This window comes from Pterocles gutturalis, unplaced genomic scaffold (genome assembly GCF_000699245.1).
Source record: "Pterocles gutturalis isolate BGI_N339 unplaced genomic scaffold, ASM69924v1 scaffold30180, whole genome shotgun sequence".
NCBI lineage: Eukaryota > Metazoa > Chordata > Aves > Pterocliformes > Pteroclidae > Pterocles > Pterocles gutturalis.
In genome coordinates this window covers 20,632-39,389 of record NW_010141826.1, presented here as the reverse complement: position 1 = coordinate 39,389, position 18,758 = coordinate 20,632, and the positions used below count along the sequence as shown (strand labels likewise).

The following is an 18,758-nucleotide window of genomic DNA, read 5'->3' as shown; positions in this document are numbered from 1 at the left end:
TACGAGCCCCCGGCAAGCAGCACACCTCTTACCTTGATGAAGTTTCTCTGTGGGAGTTTCGTAGCCTATTCATTCAGAAAAGCTAGGTAGAATATATCATTCAGATAGTATGATTTCTTTTTAATATAAGTCAGCAGAAAAAATCCAATATCATCTTGTTTTGTCAGAATAAAACACTTTCTAACACAGTATAGGCCTATAGTGTTTTGTTTTTGTTTTTTTTTTCCCCCCAGACTACTTAAACAGAATTGTTTATTCTACTGCTTATGTATGTCCCCTGGACACTTCTCCATTCTACTTGGAGTGATCTGTGGAAAATACTTACCATCTGCTTCTCCATTCTGTTGTGATTTATTTTCTTCAAGATCAGTCAAAGATTCTCTGCCTTAAGACAGTAAGCATGCCTGTATTTTCTAAAGTAGTACTTTTGATTTTGCTATTGTATCCAAATCAGTATGCAGAGATATCTACATTAACTATTATAATCTAAAATCTAGGAACAGGCAGACTCATGGCAGTTTATTCTGCAGCAAGTTCCCTGCTGCATACATTGTTAACCTATAAAACTGGTCTGAATTTTAAACTAACACACAGAAGTACTCCATGACTGGAAGTCACCCATGTGATATTAAGAACAAGATAATTAACTCCTCCCACATGAGAATTAACTTGTGCACCCACTCAAGTTGTTATATGTAAAACGCAGTAATTCAGACTGCTTCTTCAGAGATCTTAATGGTCTGAGAAAACATTTAGATACAACTTCTCTAAACATTTGAGACAGTACTGAGTAGTCAGCAAACCCAATGTGTTTTTAGAAATCAGCATCCTGAAAGAGCAGCAAATTAGCTGGAGTGCAGGAAAGATTACCAGGCTATGAAGCGAACTGTAATTACAGCAAAAAAGAAAAATCCCTAGATTTTCAAGAAACACTTAATAAATACATTTGTGAAAAACATTTAACGGTAAGAACACATACATACATGCAATTTCAACAAAAAGGCCTGAAAAATTTGGCTAGAGTTTTGCTTCAGTATCATGAAACTTGAAGTGAAAGGTAACATTGTTCGTGGCTCCCAGAGCAAGTCTAAAAATTATATTTCTCTTCTGTTTTCCTGAAAACAGTTTTGTTTGGAAATATGCACTGGAGCAATAGTATACAGAAAAGACAGACATGTATCTATATATACAATTTTCTTTTATTAACAAGGTATGTCATTAACAAGGCAACTGGGAAATACAAGGACTGGACATATACATGAAAATTTTACAACTCAACAAAAAATTGGCATATTACTTATATACAGATGCGATTAATAAAGGTTACAACTCTACTATATTTGATTAAACACACTGCTAAGCACTTACATTATTAAAATACGAAGCTGCTCATATAGAGGTCAAGTTTTGGAATCTAAAAACAATTTAAAAACTTCAAAACCTTCTATGTCCATCCATTTTACAGAACATCACTACAGCATTTCCTACTACCATATACATGGACAGATTATCAAAAATATATTGATGGATCTATCGCTAATCATGAATGTTTATATTTACAGTAAGTTAGCAAATTCTTCAACAAATACTTTATATACAAAACTCAATTTGCCCTTTGTGAAAGAGTCATTAAAAAGTTAAAAACCATAGAAATGCCAGTTAGAAATAATGCATTCCAAAAATTGGACTTGTTTACAACAACTGAGAATAATTGAAAATAATCTATGAAAAAGTATGTCATTTTAGAACTACTACTCTCACAACACTTTAGTTCCAATACAGAATAGCAGGAATTTTGTCCTGTGCATTCTTTGAGTGGTATCTTCTCTTCCAATAATGCTGCAAGAAAAAAAAGAAAAAAAGAGCAAATTATTCTTAAGCAGTTTGTCATGAGTTTTTGAAGAAGGCAGAAATAATTCAAGGGACCAATATTCTTTCCCCTCTTCTCACTGCAGGAAGCCCTGTCCCCATTTCTATTGGCTCAAGTACTCAGAATTCTTATTTCTTACTCCTTAGAGGCTAAAAGGGGAAGGAAAAAAAATAAGAGAAACCGAACTGCCTCTGTGGTTTAGTGCTATTCAGAAGGCGCACATCCTTTTGCCAAGCAGTGTCTTTGAGTATAATCTTGGCTGATTTTTGTATTTAACTGCAATGCTTTTGCAGCATGCTTTGAACACCCCTAACAAAATCAATCTTCTCTGCCAAACTAGAAACCCCTCCAACCTGTCTCTCAATTGAAAAAGAGCTTAAACAGGAACCAGACGTTCGCTCTGCAGGCACTTCTTCTACACAGACACGAGCACCTAAGGAATTCTGCAATGCAAAACATGGATGCTGAATGAATCCACACATACTGAGGATTAGACAGCTATTGAAACACGGACTTCTCCTGGAATTATGTTCCACTCAGGCCTATTCAAGTACCAAAAATCAGTTTGAGAACATAGAAGCAGCGTTTACAGTGCTTCGTGTATGTGAGAAAATAGCAGACGGACCAATCGCTATGGTCTCAGCTCACTTCTTCATGTGACAGGCATTATGGAAACAATGCTGTGGCCCTCTGCTGAAACAAATCAGTACAACGTAATTGTTCATAATGCACCGCAATAACTTTCTCAAAGCACTGACACCACATAACAAGCACAATTATATCTTGCTGTCAAATCCAAATGAAGTGGATTGAATTTCCCTTTTTATTTCCAAAGATGCTGAATGCATCTTCTATGGTTGCTGTATGGAATCCCTAGCTTCTGAAGTCTCTCCATGTGCTATTATCTCACCTATGTACTATTCTTATTCTTCAAACTCCATAATGACCAACTCTAAACTTGTTTTTTGTAAAAAATAAGGACAGAATGACATCTCAATCACCTTTAATCTATGCAGCCACACTCCTGCTCTTGAAATCTTGTCCTCTCTTGTTTCATATAGGCCTCCATTCTTTGTCTTTCCTCCTAAGTAATTACTCTTTAGCTTGTTTTTCAGATCATCTTCCTTATTCCTCTCAAATCAAGCTCACTCTGGAAGGGGTATCTTTCGCCTGCTCTTTTCTCTATTCTGTTCCCAAGTAACTTTATGCAAAACACAAAATCCAGTTATCTTCTCTATGTTGATGATTTCACACTATCAAACTCTTTCTCCAATTTACTGCTTCTCTCTACACATTTTCACACCTGTTCATGCACAGCATCTTACAATACCGCCTTCTCCCCATTCAAGTACTTTTCACCACAGCTTTTCTTAACAGACTTTGGCAATCTGAGCATCCTGGTTAAGTTACAGACCAATGACAAATGCTCAAGTCTTCAAATCTTTCTTGTCCCTACATCTTTACATGCAATAACCACATCACAATTCTGCAGGTTTTCTGCAGTCTCTCTCTGCTTAGTCCACTTGTGTATCTAAAACCAGGCCCTGAGCTTTTCCTTTTAAGTTGTGTTAGTCTTCTGATTCAGGCCACCGCACGCTCCCACAAACAGCACTGCTGGCACAACTTAAGGTGAGATGTGAGAGCAGAGAGTAACTGAAGCTACATAAACAGCTCTGCTTATGTACGTGAAACCACAGTTTATCCATCTCCCTTTCATTAACACCTCGATCTGTTTCTGATAATTTTTGGTCTGCTTCTATTTTTGTAACTACTTCTTATCTCATACTTTGTGAACTCTCTAGAGCCAGGATTTTGTATTGTTTGTTTGCATATTACCTGGAACCAGAATATTTACAACAATAATTTAGGATCCTTTGCACTGCAGTGATATGAATGTTATCATAGACACAATCTGTACAGGAATTTACTCATTAGCAGGATAATTAAGGTGTCAGATCTTACCAGTTTAATTTGTGCTCTGTCGCTGGACTTTTGGTCCAACGCTCTGAGTTTCCTCTTCTGGATTTGGGCGTTTCCCTGCACTAATGCCAGTACCAAGGGCCGTTCTTCCTGATAATTTAAAACCAGTATACACATTAAGACTCTATTGCACCTTTATATACCCAGGAAAAGCGTTTCATTTTTTCTGTTGTTCTTTAAATTACCTGCTTGCAATAAGTGTGATTGCTGATTGTCTCCATGAGCATAGTGTAAGATACTACTTGCTTGACAGTAACCTGTTCAGATACAGTAGATATTTGTTATAATAAATAAAATTTAGAACTGCAAGCAAGCATACAATTACATTCAACAACAAAAAGGAGCCAATTGATTTATTTTCCATCATCAAGAAAAATCCTGCCAGAAACTATCCCGAATGCAAAAGAGTTCTTACACAAAAAAATAGCCTCATGGCAGTCTACAGCAGTTAAATATATATGCACTTATATATGGACAGTGAACAATAATAAGTGCATCCATATTTATGCATTATATTTGCACAAGCAGAATGTTTATATATCCAAACACTTCAATTCTAAGTTGTTTTAAATTTTAACATTTATTCTGCCAGGTCTCCCCATTCTTTTTATTATTCCATTACAGCAACACTAGCAAATCCTCAGTGTAACTAAGCTGTGGAAAAAAAAAAAGCAAGTAGCTTAAAGAAAGAGACAAATTATTTTCTGATTCACATAAACTACCCACTGGCAACCTTGACACTGAGTGCTCTGCAAAAGGAGTTGCAAGGTTTCTTATTCTCAACAATTGCGGTGTCCTGGTTATGTTCTGGATGCTTAAACAAAACACAGATTACAGTCTTTCATGATCAGTAAACATACAACCTCTGTTAATACTGCAAAGAAAGAAACCCACAGCTTAAGTTTCTGTATAGTTAAAGTAACAAAAATTTTCCTCCACAACATGAGATCCACCCAAAACCGTGGAAATTGATCATATATGGAAAGAGCGGCAACGAAATCAGAGAAAAGATAACATGCAAATTTTGCTATCAAATACAAAAAGTGAACTTCTTTCTTTCAGTATCTTTCACTTAAAGTAGCCTAGGATAAGTTTATTAACTTTTGTTTAGTTATACTTGTGATCCCTCCCACTCAAAACATACAAATATTTTTCTAGATGAGCATTTTAGAGATAAAAGCGACAAGACAAGCAAGTTCACTCTAAGAAATAATTTTTATGTCTCAAGAACAGAAACAAGGCCAGTTCAAGTTGTAGACAGCAGCTGACACCAAAAATCTCTCCATGTTATTTTGATGTTTTCTCGTTTTTTCCATAGTTGCAAGGATTTGGAGATCCTCTACAGACAGGCACTGCCATAATACCTTGCTGCTGAATTCCACTTGCCCCTGTATGAGTCTCTCCCAGGGCACATGGCTGAACAACTGTATGACCATCACCAGTTCCCAGCTGAGCTCCTGGAGAGGCAGGAAAAAGACTTAAACGTAACAGAAGATACAATTCCAGTTCTGGAATTTAAAATGTTGGGGCTTTTCCCCCTCTTCAAGAAGTAGATTTTGATTTTATTTCAAACCAAAAGTTTGGTTTGGACCAAAAGGTCCAAAGCTCTAATGCTTCTGTCTTTCCAGATTCACTCTTGCAAATTCAGATGAATACACAGTAACCTCCTACAAAATGGGTACATTTCTCATGTGAAAAGTGTAAGCACTTGGATGCATTTAAGTGTGTGTATGTATATATACACACACATTTTACATACATTACACATAATTTTAATTTTTTAAACTAAGCCCTCCCTGTCTTCTAAATCTCAACTTAAAAGAAATAAAAGCTCAAGGACCCAGCTTTAAGGAGCCTACACTTCAATTATTCAAAAGGCACTATACTGTCTGAGAACAATAAGGTCCATCATCCTCTGCAATCTGCTCCTAACCTTGACTAAAGCCTAAGGAGAACACAAAACCAGATTTCCCATTCTGCTGTATCCTTTTACAATGAGGAGTCCAAGGTATACATAGTATTCAAGATATTGATGCATGATGGATTTATACAATGTTAATGCTGTTCTTTTTTTTTCTTAGTAACTAGTTAATGCTAGTCTTTGTGTGTTACAATACAAATGCTAATAGTCTAAAGTCATTTTCATTAAAACTGTATGATAAATTCTATATTATGTTCTTTCAGACACTGTCCACCATATTGTTGTTGGTATTATGTTAGAACTGAATTCCAGTAAGCGATCTAATGCCAGCATTAGAAAATTATACAAATGTCTTGAAAATTCACAAATCACTTATTACAAATATGAGGGTGTTTGTAGACTTCTAGAAGAAAAATCACATTAAAAGGCTTTGAAATCAAACTGTCTGACACATGTTAATAAGTAATTTTGAGGGGGAAAAAAACAGGTTAAAAAATTCTTACATTTGAGATAAAAAAATCTAAAGATGTCTGTATACAAATACTACCAAACTTAGTGAATAAATTTGAAAATGCTTGACTTGCACTAAAAACTGTCTTGTGAAAACAGTTTTCTTATAATACATAATGCCAGCAGCATTATAGAAGAAGTCTCTGTGGTTCAATTCCAATAGTTCTATGTACTGAAAGAATTTGACTGACCTCCTGTACTACCACAACCAGAAACGCTTTCTCCTGGTGAATAGCCCATTAGGCCACCATTTCCATTCCCATTTGGATTAGAAGGCACTGTTGCAAGAAGACCTAAGCAAAAAAAAAAAAAAAAAAAAAGCCATCAAGACAGAAAAAAAAAAAAGATTAAGTGTAGCATGCTTTTTTCTTCAGGATAGTAAATTCTCCACCTTCACCTTGAATGTTTTACCTTTATACCAGGAGATCATCTCTCTATCTTGCCTACTTTTGGGATCTTGCCAAGTAATTTTAGTTCATAATTACTTAACAGGCATTTTCTACATAATATTCTGCATAATTTTCCCATATTCATTAGTTACATGTATTCGGTATGTTGTGTTGAAGTGCAAAGCATCCTGATTCAATATCCAATATCTTGAGCATACTGACCACTTACACTTTCCTAAGTAATACAAGTGCAGGTGATTCACCTCTCGGGGCAGAGAGCATGGTCTTTCCTAAGTAGGAAGAATGCTACCAGATGTTGTATTGGTCTCTAATTTGAGCAACTGCATTTACAAATGCAAATACAGTACGCTTGAAGTTATGAACCACATTAATTTTCTAATCACTAGTATTAAAGCCTATCTGTACAAGAGTATCAGAATGCACAGAAGACCCAGTTTAACCAAAAGACTTCCAAAGGCCCACACAAAAAAATCCAGGTAAGATTGGGAAAGAGGCACTCCACTCAAACTCTTTCTTCCTCTTCTTGGTTACACCTAATATTTTCATCCATTTGGATACACCCCTGGTCACCACACTAAGCTCATACCTGATAACGGCTGCTATGGGACAGAACTACTAACTGCTAGAAGGTGAGAGAAGTTTTCAAATAAATAAAGCCAATAACCATACCCAGTCCTCTGTATCGTGAAAGCTGCTGGTAGATTTGTTTCATCCTCTCAATATTCAGACGGCTTGCCTCTGCATGATTTACCATTGGTTTGGGATAATTAACTCCTATAATACATTTTGCAGCTTTCTGAACACTCTCCGGGGCATTCCAAGGATCATAGATGTATTTTGCAGGGAAACCTCTAAGTACTGGCAAGTAACGTCTTAGGGGAAAAAAAAAATAAAAAGGGTCATTTTATGTATAAAGCCACTTGACAGTTTAAGTAACATATATGAATCGGTGCAATTTTTGGATTGTGAGTTACCTGATATAATCACCATTTGGGTCAGTTCTTCTGCCAAAACCCACTGGACAATAGCAGTGAAAAAACTGCTGAAAGAAGGAACTACAGGATAGCCACATCCAGCTTCCAGCATTCACACTCCAATCTGCATCGAGTAAGAGCTCTTCAAAGACCTAAAGAAATTAGAGCAACAAAGTTACTCTGAGCATGGCATACCTTCCAGACACCTACTTTTTGAGGATTTGTTCTGAGTTTCTGATTTCAGCAGAGGAAACCCAGCTCTTTTTTTTTCTTTCCTACCTGGCAACATTCACAGAATGCTCAGTATGCAATTGCAAATACTTACCTAACACCAAACTCAAGAATAAAAGTGTTTGGCTTCTACCCTGTAAAAAGCCTTGTAGACATCTTGGAAAGCTACAGCCAAAAGCTTACACATTCTTGCATAAATACATCCTTAAAAAATAAATCACCAAAGGATGGCTGAAGCCTGACTGCCTGCAAATGGCATTTGTTGCTTTCAGAAGAGTTGCTTCATCACATTACAGCTGAGTAAGCTTCGCAAATTTCCAGAAAACAGAGAACATCCATGAGCACGTTTCAAACTTAAACTGTTGGTCTGAGTACCTCAACTTGTGCAGCACCTTTCACTATGAAAGGAGCCCCAAGAGCAGAATTCAAGATTTTCAGGGTAGCACAAACATTCAGAAGTTATATTCCTGAGGGCCAACAGTTAATCTAGTAAGCCATAGTTTTGAGGATGCATGTTTAAATTCCTGGAACCACCAAACATGATGAAGAATGGTGGGACAGATAATGAACTCTGGTCTAAAGACAAAAAAGTCTTCTCTGGCAATTGCCACCCCTATTATATTAAAAAAAAACCCATAAGTTGAAGATTTATGCGAGTTTTACTTTAAATCTGGAGCTCAATAGTTGTGAATCATTCAATTTTCCAGCATTAATTGTTTTCTAATTATTAACACAGACAATACTAACTTGTATAAAAAGAAGCTTCTCTGCTCAGTTAGATAACTAGCTATACAGGCTAACAAGAAATAGAGAGAAGCCTTATTCTTTGAAGGAGAATGGTCAAGCACCTTTTACAAAAACAGTGCACTGAGAAGTAGTTTTCAAAACAGATACTTAAATACATTTTTTGCAAGTTCTGATGCTCCTTTCAAACTTGCATCATCTCCAAATGTTCCAAACAAACCATCAACTTTCTTCATGCTAAGACACTAAAAATTAACATCTTGATACTGCCACTCAGCTTCAACTAATATTATTCCAAAATGAAGTCTAAATAAGGTAATACCATTAAACAAGGATATCTCTCTTTCTCTACATCTATTCAGTAAAGCATTAATTCTACAGTATACACTCAGTAAGTGTTACAAAAGTGTCTTTGTTTAAATACCTGCAACTATTTTGGAAAAAAGTTGGTTTTGAAAAAATAAGATTTATCTTAAATATTTTAAAAAACCATTTTAAATAGAAAGTGACTAATAATGTAACAAGATGTTTAGATGAACATTAAGTGTTAGCACACAACTATTCCACTAGGGGCTGCCATATAATAAGACTTCGGAAATAACACCGCCACAGGAGGCCAGATTAACTTTTGCTAGCTACGGACGCACGAATTAAACATCCTTCCACTGCACAAGTCTGGGCCCTCCATATATCTGTATTATTTCAAAAGAACAAGTTGGCGTTTATCTGTAATACACAGCTTTGTCATTTGGCTGAGCTACCTATGTACATGCATCTTCTATGTCTTCATCTATGAACTGCAAAAGGAAAATTCCTGAAGCAGCTGATGCTGTTGTGTAATCAAGACAATTTTTATTTTTTAAATGAAAGGTGTTTGATTACAATTGATTTGTTAAGAAAGGTGAAATTTCGTAAGATTATACACATATATAAATAGGAGGTGGCAATCTTGCTGGCAAGTAAATTCTTTTTTACATTTCAAAAAATAAAACCAATACTTTTAATTTATTATCATTGCTCAGTAAAAGATGTGCTACCTTTCTAAAAATGTAAAACTGATTCAAAGGCTGAGGTTAAATTATTCCATTCTTTTCTTCAAAAGACTGACACTTGTAATTTGAATTTCAGCATCTCTTGGAAACTTGCATAGAAATTAACTGCACTGAAACTTCTGCCAAACTGTGCTGCCCATAACTCACACTTCTAACACTAGGTGAGGGGACAGAAATTGCTGAAAGGACATTCTCAGCTTTTAGTCATCTCCTTTTAATTCCTGCGGTGCTTTCCCTTCACAGGGAAGCAGATGAGAGATGTGAACAGAAACTGTTCATACAGTATGACTGGAAAGAAATTTCAATGACAAGAGTAATCCATGTTTATTTGCCAAGATTTAGAAAGAAATCTCAAAAGAACTGCAGACTTATTCTGACTGCAAGAAACACTCTAATATTCCAATAAATTGACTTATTTAACACACAAAACTTCAGTACCGCTGGTTTATCAGAACCAATTTCATTTTGTTCACAGTTTAAGGTTTAAAATTCAGCTTACACCACACAATAACAACAATTCTAGAATGATTATCTGAAACTTTAACAGGCATGTCAAGAAATTGAAGAGTAAGAAACAATACCTTCATTCCTTCTTCCCAGCTAATCCAGAGGTCACCTCGAGTCAAAAAGCATGCTACAGCATGCCGGGCTAAATGATGAATCCAACCTTCTTGACGAAGCTGTGTCATGATTGCATCAATCCAAGGAAAACCTGTCCTGCCTTCTGCCCATTTGGCCAAAGCCTCAGGATTCTTATCCCATGGAATTTGAACACAGATAGGATTCCCCTCCATTTTATCAAATCGTGGATTGTTAGTTGCTGCTGTGTAGAAAAATTCACGCCATAACAGCTGGCCATAGAGGGAGAGGGGAGGGGAGCTGTTCTTTTTTACCTGAAGATCATCATGAAAGGAAAACATTTTATTAGCAAAAGAAGTAGGGGAAAGTCATGGCATTTAAGAATGTGTATTTGACTACATAGAAATCATACCTTTTTGTACAGATCCGTTAACTTGAAATAAAAGAGACGACAGGACAAACAGCCAAAGCGGAGGTAGGGACTAAGCCCTGTAGGACTTGCCAGAAGGGAATTTGCATTCATTCGTGGTCTTTCAAAGTTTGCTACCCAAGCCTTCAAAAAACCCACAAAGCAATATCAGTCTACACTAGGTAGCAACATGTAAACATAAAGGCAGAAACCACAATCTATAAATGGAAACCAGACACTGGACAGATGATCACATTACATGTGATATCTAGGGGTTCCTCTTAACGCAGAAAGAATGAACTGTCTTCCAGAAGTACCTATCCCTTTCTTTCAAATACAGAGGAAACCTAGATAACTGGAAATACTTTAGCTGTTAGAGGAATTCCCCTTCAAAGTTATGAAAAGTACGTTTCAAGTAAAATTACCTCCAAAGAAAAAATAATTAATTCTTTTTGAGTAGAAAATAGTGTAAGACTTTCTCTAAAATTCCAATTAGAAGACAATCTGCTATCATCCTTTAAAACTAAGAAGCAGCAACCTGATTTCTATTATTAAATCGAGGCCTTGAGTTAAAGTTTGTGGTTTTGATTTTTCTAAAACAACTTGCCCAATTCCTTTTACATTTCATGGCAAAGAGCAACTGTGTTTTGCAGATATACTTGCAATGATTTGAAAACATACCTTTCGTTCTAAATGTCTTTCCAATCGTGTGAGAGCTTCTGTTTCTCCCCCTGGCCACACTGCAGAAGGCAGACCATCTGTGTCAAAACCTGGAAAACAAATTGAAACAAGGAAATTCCTTGCTTGCTTGTACTGTAGGGCAAGAAAATTCTAGCATACTGACACTTGACTACATTTTATTGTATCTTGAGAGTAACCTTAAGTTGGACACATGGCAAAGTACAAGTTTTGAAACAGTATATGAACAAGTCTTATTAAAGCACACTCGCAGTAATAGCCAATGTTTACTTTTATATTTACATTAATTTACATTATGAGTTTTACATGCTGAATGGTCTTACTTCAGTTCCACGTCTGTTTTTTGCACAAAGTGACCTTTCTATAATTTTTCAAATTATTTTCAAGTTCTCAGCTCTGCAATATATGGGCTATCCCAAAACCACAAGGGTTTGTTTTAAGAAGCAACAATTGCTATTGAACTTTACAGAACATCTAAAAACTTCTTCCATCAAGTTAAAAGCATCAGTGCTATCTTCAGAACATTCCTAGGTTTCATTTGCTTGCATTTCAGGGAGGGGGAACATGAAAGAGAGAGGGGAATTCACAGGGCAATGGCTTGATACTATTTCTTAAACCTAAATTTAAAGAAACTAAGACTTTTTAAATAAGTTACTAAAATTATTATTTGCCTTATTATCTTTTTTCTTTTTGGCATTGCAAGACAAGAGACTGTTTAAATTCTAAAATGACAGATTAATGACCTGAAGCACAAAGATACCAAAAGCATTTAATACAAAATGAAGTATCAAAGACTATTAGTAGCTTCAATATTATTTGGTACCATGGGAAAATGGCTATGCTGTATTACAAGCAGCCAAACAGTACTTAGTGTAGTTTGATCTGTCTGACCTCCCATTTAAAAGAAAACAACTAACATGTATAGAGATGATTATCCTTTTTTGTTCCTTTTGTATGTCATAATTGGAATCAGTTTAACAATCAACCATAAGTAGAACCTCTCTCATGGTTATTTTAAGTATTATGCTTTTAGAGGTAGATTATATCTTACTTGTTTCACAATGTCAAAGGAATCTTAAAACATACCCAGCTCTTCAAGTGATGGGACACCGTATTTCTCGTCATGGTCATCAGAAACTGGAGTAGTACATTTCTCCATTACTTCTGGGGTTATAGTCTCCACTGGCATCTCCAGTGGTTCCATTCTACTAATGAGGGTCTGAAATCGCTTGTAAGTAAGAGGAGGCTGTCCTCCATTTAATTCTATTATTCTGGAGTGGAAAAAGAGAAAAAAAGAGAAGTAGTATGTCAGACAATAGTATATAGCAATTTAAAAAAAAGATTTACACACCTATATGCACACAACTATCTTCTTACCTGCCTCTAGCATGTTATATAAGATCACACATATACATTGTAATCCAGAGAGTCTGAACTTCAATTCTACCATCCTTTTTTTTCTCCACTAGGGAGACATAAATTAACTGTTTATAACCAAATCAATTACTCTTCATTCCTGGGTAGAGAAAAGTCCCTAAGAACAAGTAATGAATGTGGACAGCTCAAGGCAAAGAAAAATACAGCTCAAAGCAGATGAGAGACCATAGCTACATAAAGATACATCCAAGTCACCTACTACAAGACTATGCTACTTGAATAGAAAACCCTATTTTTCTACTTTGGTATTCAGAACAGTATTCAATATTACAACTGTCTTAATATGGGGAAAAACTGAGATGTAGTTTATACACAATGGCTATTGTAAAAACACATGGTTTCCGTATTTCGCATTGTCATCTTAGATATATCTAAAATCTCAGAAACAGGAAAACTTCAAAGAAATAATTTAGAAAGTGGGAGATGGAACCAACTGTTCATTTGGGGGGCAGGGGGTGGTAGTGTTTGCATGGGGACAGAAAAAAGGAATTTTCAAGTTAGGATTAAAAAAAAAAAATCAGGTATCGGTTTCAAAACAGTAGATAATTCCCTTTCCTCCCATGTTTCTATCTGCCTCTCATACGTTGGCTTGTAACAGAATAAAACAGGCATCTACCACAATAGATTACTCAATGTTAAGAGATGCCAAGTCATACTTTTGAATAGTTTGCAGATTATGTTTCTATAATAGTGAGCTAATAGTAATCCATTTAAATAGATCTGTGGAAAAATATAAACAAGACATTAAGTAAGGCAATGCAGGGATATCAAACAATCCCAAATTATTTATTAGATACACAACTGTAAGAGACAGTTCTTGAAAAATAAAGGACTTTCTGATACCTTGTGTATAGCAAGTGAAATAAGGACACTACAATCTAAGAAAAAAACTAAACAACAGATCTAATTTGGAAAAAGTTTGGCATGTTTGAGTAACTTAATTACAAAAGACAGATAATGAACATGACCATTATTTTCAAAAGAACCCCAAATTGAAAGTGTATCTGAAATACATTTATGTATCTTCTTTGGAGTTGAAAAGTTCTACTCAGTACATAACAAAATTTGGATCAATGGACAAAAGAGAAACATAAAACAAATTTGCAGTCTTCATAACTATGAAGTGTTCTGCATAGAAAGTAGCACACAATATCTAATCAAATACGACATAAAATTCACACTTCTTTTTCTTTTCAAAATCAGAAGTAATGGTAACTTACTTGTCTAAGTCATATAATGTATGGGAAATTCTAACAATGACCTCCACTCCAGCTTCACTAGCCAGCTTCTTAATCGCCGCATCTCTTTCCTTCCCAAATGGTTCAGAATCATATTCAATAGAAAGTTTTGTAATATTCCATTCCTGCAACACAAAACAGAAATGTGGTCCTTCAGCAAGTCAGCTGCTTGATGGAGGGTGAGGGACAGGAAAATGGGAAGGGCAGGGACAAGATGGAACGCTAGCTATTACCTGCGGATAGTTGTCAGAGATACACAAAGGCTCAAAATACATTTAGACAACGAGACTCACAAAAATGAAGTCCAGTGTTTTGGCATTAAAGTAGGAATCAGGCATAAGAGATCCTCTATGCATCTGTTCCATTACTATGGGTGCACACAGTAATGGGACAACTTCTGAAATTTTTAATTTCAGCAAATTTTGAAAACTCAGCTCTAGTGTTAGAGTCCATATACCTTAAGAGACACAACAGAAGGGAAAGTTGACAGAGGCTGTCTTCTGGACATTTATCAGCAACAGTATCCCCCTCTGCAGAAAGCTTTTCACATATGACTGTCAGCTTTAACAGCAGAACTTAAGTTTTGGAGCAGGGGGGAGGCAAAAATAACACCCCCTCCCTCAAACCAAAGACTACACACTTTCCTTCCCTTTTCCAAATCACCACCCCTCACTCACCTATCTTCAAATTCTCAACTAAAAAAAATTTTTTAAAACCCTGCAGAATGATCCTAGAAAGCCATTCTGTCAATCAAACTCAGAGAAATACCTTTCTAATCCCGCGGAATCTTAATCAGTTGATTTAAACACACCAGCCAGACTATTTCAGAGAAAAGGATTTACATGAAAGAGACAAGGGGAACTCTCCATTGTTCACCTAGGGTGCTGTTTCACTTCTGAACTCCAGCTCTCTCCCAGATGAAGCCCAGGTACAACCCTGAGGACAGGCAATTACAAGGAGTGCCTGTTCTCTGAAAGAAAGCTTGGCTCCTTCCATCATTAAGTTTACCAAGACTGACCCAGCAGGCCCTGAATCCTCCAGCAACCTCCTGTACCCTCATACAACATTTATTTCTCATTTCATAATGTAAAGCCACTGTCTTATAAGCTGCAGCAGATATTTTTCTAAATTTTTCCTTTCCTCTGGCATATTGAAAATAAAACCATAAAAAGCCATGTCCCAGAGCCATGTCCCCAGCGGGAGCCAAGTGCTACATGATGTGAATACACCCAGATCACATCAGCAGTTAGAAGAAGCATGGACACATATTGTTTTGCACTTACTGCTGGATGCTTTCAGTGACACTGATGCATTTAAAGAATTAGAGATGGTTACAATTCTATTTTCTTTACCAAGCCAGTCCTAAAGAGCTAGAGATACAGAGCAGACCAGGATAAACCAAAGAGAATGAGGCAAGAACCAAACAAAACTTGACTGGTTCAAGTTAACTAACAGGCACCAACCAGGTGCCTCCTACTAGTGGAAGCTGCATCTCTGCAGGCAGATGCACCAACCTCAAATTACATTAAAAATTTTTTAAAAAAACCCAAAACATAAAACACAAGAAAAACCATCCAAACAAAAAAACTAAAGAATTTTGCAAAGACCTGCAAAGTCCACTGGTAAAAATATTCTGTCTCTATGCACAACTCCAGAGGATGACAGCCTACTGCCACTATCAGCAGCACTGTTAGCTAGTACTGTCGAAAACATGTGATATTGAATTCAGTGTCTTAAGGGAAGCAAAGCTGCTCTGAAAGACTGGAAAGAGGAAAGCAAGCAGTCATATACACACATGCGCACAAAAAGAGCCTAAAGGTCCTTGAGGCCTTTTGCATGGATAAAGATAGGTCAGTGCTCTGCCTTTTGAAGCAACTGTCCTTCAGCCTGTGAAAAGAAGAGTCCTACCAAGAAACAGCTATGAAACATTCATCCCCAGGAAATCCACAGATGCTGACATCTGTGATAAGGCTCCTGACACAAGGCTCCACAGAAGTTCTACTATCTCCTACCATTATTTACTTAGTTATCTTCTCCTAGCCAAAAAAATCTGAATTTGTTCTTCAGGGTCGGTCAGGATCATCACTCACCTTTGAGACACTTAATGAGGATGATCTGAAAAGCTTAGTTCAGTGTTAGATACTCTTCACTGCACTACAAGTGATGTACAGCTACTGCTCTGGCAAAAGAGGCTGTAAGATTAATGATCTCAGATAGATGCATGTTCCAGGCAGTCTTCAGCCTAGAGTTGAAGAAGCCCTCAGGAGCTTCAACAATGTCTCTTATTTGTTCAAGGACAGATGTCCTGAAAAGGCCCTCAGTGAACAGATATACAATAAAGACACTTTTTGGGAACCAGCAGACATAGACTGATGTGAATGTTCTTCTTTGATAGCTGCACACTATCTGTATGACAAGTTATTTTTATTACCTTCTCAGCACTAAAATTAATGGTCTGAAAATGTGGCACTACAATGCCATTAGGCATAGAAAGCTCAGCCTAGCAGCAAGATCTTAAACTCGAGTTGTCAAAGTAGCCATTAAAGTACTTAAGAAAACTTGTCACAAGTCACTCAAATCGAGAAGACAACACACACAACAGCAGGATCTTTGCCCCTATTTAAATGCAATCAAACCAGATTTGTCAGGCAGACATATAACAAGCCTGAATCTGGGGGACTGCAAGCAGCAACTAATGCCAGAGTACTCCTGCAGAAAATTCTTCACTGAGGGGAAATCAAGAAAAGACCAGTCAAGAGTATCATCCAGTTATAGCATTTCAGAACTAAACCACAAGAATGAAGACAGAAATGTGAGTTTTGGAGTTTTCAACCTGGTGTTGAAGAATTCGGAATAAAAATCCTGAACAGATAATCTCTTTGGAAAAACGTATTTATTCTCCCCACACACACAGTTTTGCTTGTCTCAGTCACCTGAATCCAGTCATTCCATAAAAACTTTTAAAATCAATCTGCAACATGTTCATTTTTACTATCCTATTATGGTATTGTTCCTTTAAATACACTGTTGTCCACGAAAGACAAAATATTACCTGTAACAATCCTTCACAGCTTTAATTTGCTCAATAATGAGACCCTTTCCCACAGAAACCTTGAACAGCTTTGACTAGAAAGTGCTTTTTACCTGCACTATGCTTTTACCAAGCCAGCAAAAAGCTTATTAAACCACTTTTAATGGCCAAAAAGCAACCACAGCAAATATTTGGCTTAAACTAAACACTGCTTTTACAGGTCAGGCTTTGAACCTGGACTCATGTGCATAGAATTATATTTCAGTACTTCAGAGGGAACCCAGAAAGGAAAACTTAGTAATAGACAGTACCTACACTTAGCAAACCATTAGAAATCAGTTCAATTTCTGGAAAGAAAGAAACCAAAACCTGTGAAGTCTAAGAACAACGCATCTCAGTTGGCAATATGCCCATTAGAGGGGGAAAACCCAAAATCTAACAAAAACACAAACTTAAAGAGAAACTACAAGGATATTTAAGTATTTGCATAGATAACAACTTGTACTGACATATACAGTACAAGAAATATTCTTGGAGTTTGTCAGTCGTGTTTACAGATCGAAACAACCAACTGCAAGGTGGCATTTACCTTAAAAAGTCTGGGGAAAACGTCTGCTGGCTGTCCACGAATAACATACAAACGTGAATTCAGTTTCCGTAGATTGGCATCAAGATCCTCAAGACACTGAAGTAGGAATCTGCAAGGAATTGTAAAGAAACATTTATTTTCAAGACAAACCAGACAATTCTATAATAGAAAAGGGGAACTGTGAGGGGCAATCCAACAAACATCACCAGACCCTCAGTATTATAGGTGCATATTTGGCTGATGCATGCATGTTCACATCCTAATTACACTTAGTTACAGTAGTTTGATACCATATAATGTATTCAATGACACATAATTCAGAAAACCAAACTCTACCATCTTTAAAGTTTTCACCTCAACACCATTCAATTCTGGAATGGAGTAAAACATATTCAAGTCTTAACTAAAACTAGAAATATCTTGTGACTCTAAAGAAAAAGAAAACACACCACAGAAAATAACCCCAACAAATAAACATGCAATCAGCTGTTGGCATAGTGCTACTAAACTTAATCTTTCTTACAACACAGTAGCCTGAGCTGTTACTAAAAACAGCATACCAGAGGACTAAATGGTTGTAACTATCCCTTTGGCCTTCATTTATAAAAAATAGCCCTCTATAAAACAGTTTCATGTATATTGGCTGTAACCTCACCTGAATTATTTAACAAGCAAATCAGCAAACAAGGGGGGAAAAAAATGGGAGGAGGAATGGGTTGCTTCAAATACTCAAGTCTTGAAGAGGAACAGGTAGTTGCACAAAGGGTGTTGAGACAGGTTCACACGTGCAGATTTATTAGTGGGTTCAATGGTGAAACTTGTTTGGGGGAAGGAATAAAAACAAAAGGAAGGAGAAGAAAAATGGAAACTCTCCCTTGTGGCCAGCCAGAGAAGAGATGCTGGGGATCCCCAGATGAGTGCCCTTCCCCTGGACTCCTCTCCAGTGTAGCAAGTGTCTCCCTCACAATATTTTGCCTTGTAGTAACAATATTGTTTTTGCCAGGAACTGCTCAAACCTTATCAGCTGTTCTTACAATGCCGCTGGCACTCACCAAAGTACGTGTTGATCAGGGCATCCGCTGTG

The 18,758-nt window shown here is 36.7% G+C and overlaps 1 protein-coding gene across 1 annotated transcript; it reads right to left on the bottom strand.

Moving 5' to 3' along the window:
• Nucleotides 1-3,636: 3,636 nt before the first annotated feature.
• CRY1 (cryptochrome circadian clock 1) lies at nucleotides 3,637-17,783 on the bottom strand (the record flags this gene model as incomplete). Its single annotated transcript, XM_010084167.1, has 12 exons — nucleotides 3,637-3,940; nucleotides 4,036-4,107; nucleotides 5,215-5,307; nucleotides 6,473-6,574; nucleotides 7,361-7,563; nucleotides 7,666-7,817; nucleotides 10,274-10,585; nucleotides 10,684-10,824; nucleotides 11,362-11,450; nucleotides 12,466-12,650; nucleotides 14,037-14,179; nucleotides 17,675-17,783. Coding segments are annotated over 12 exons (1,705 nt in total), but the record flags the coding sequence as incomplete, so codon positions are not given.
• Nucleotides 17,784-18,758: the final 975 nt, after the last annotated feature.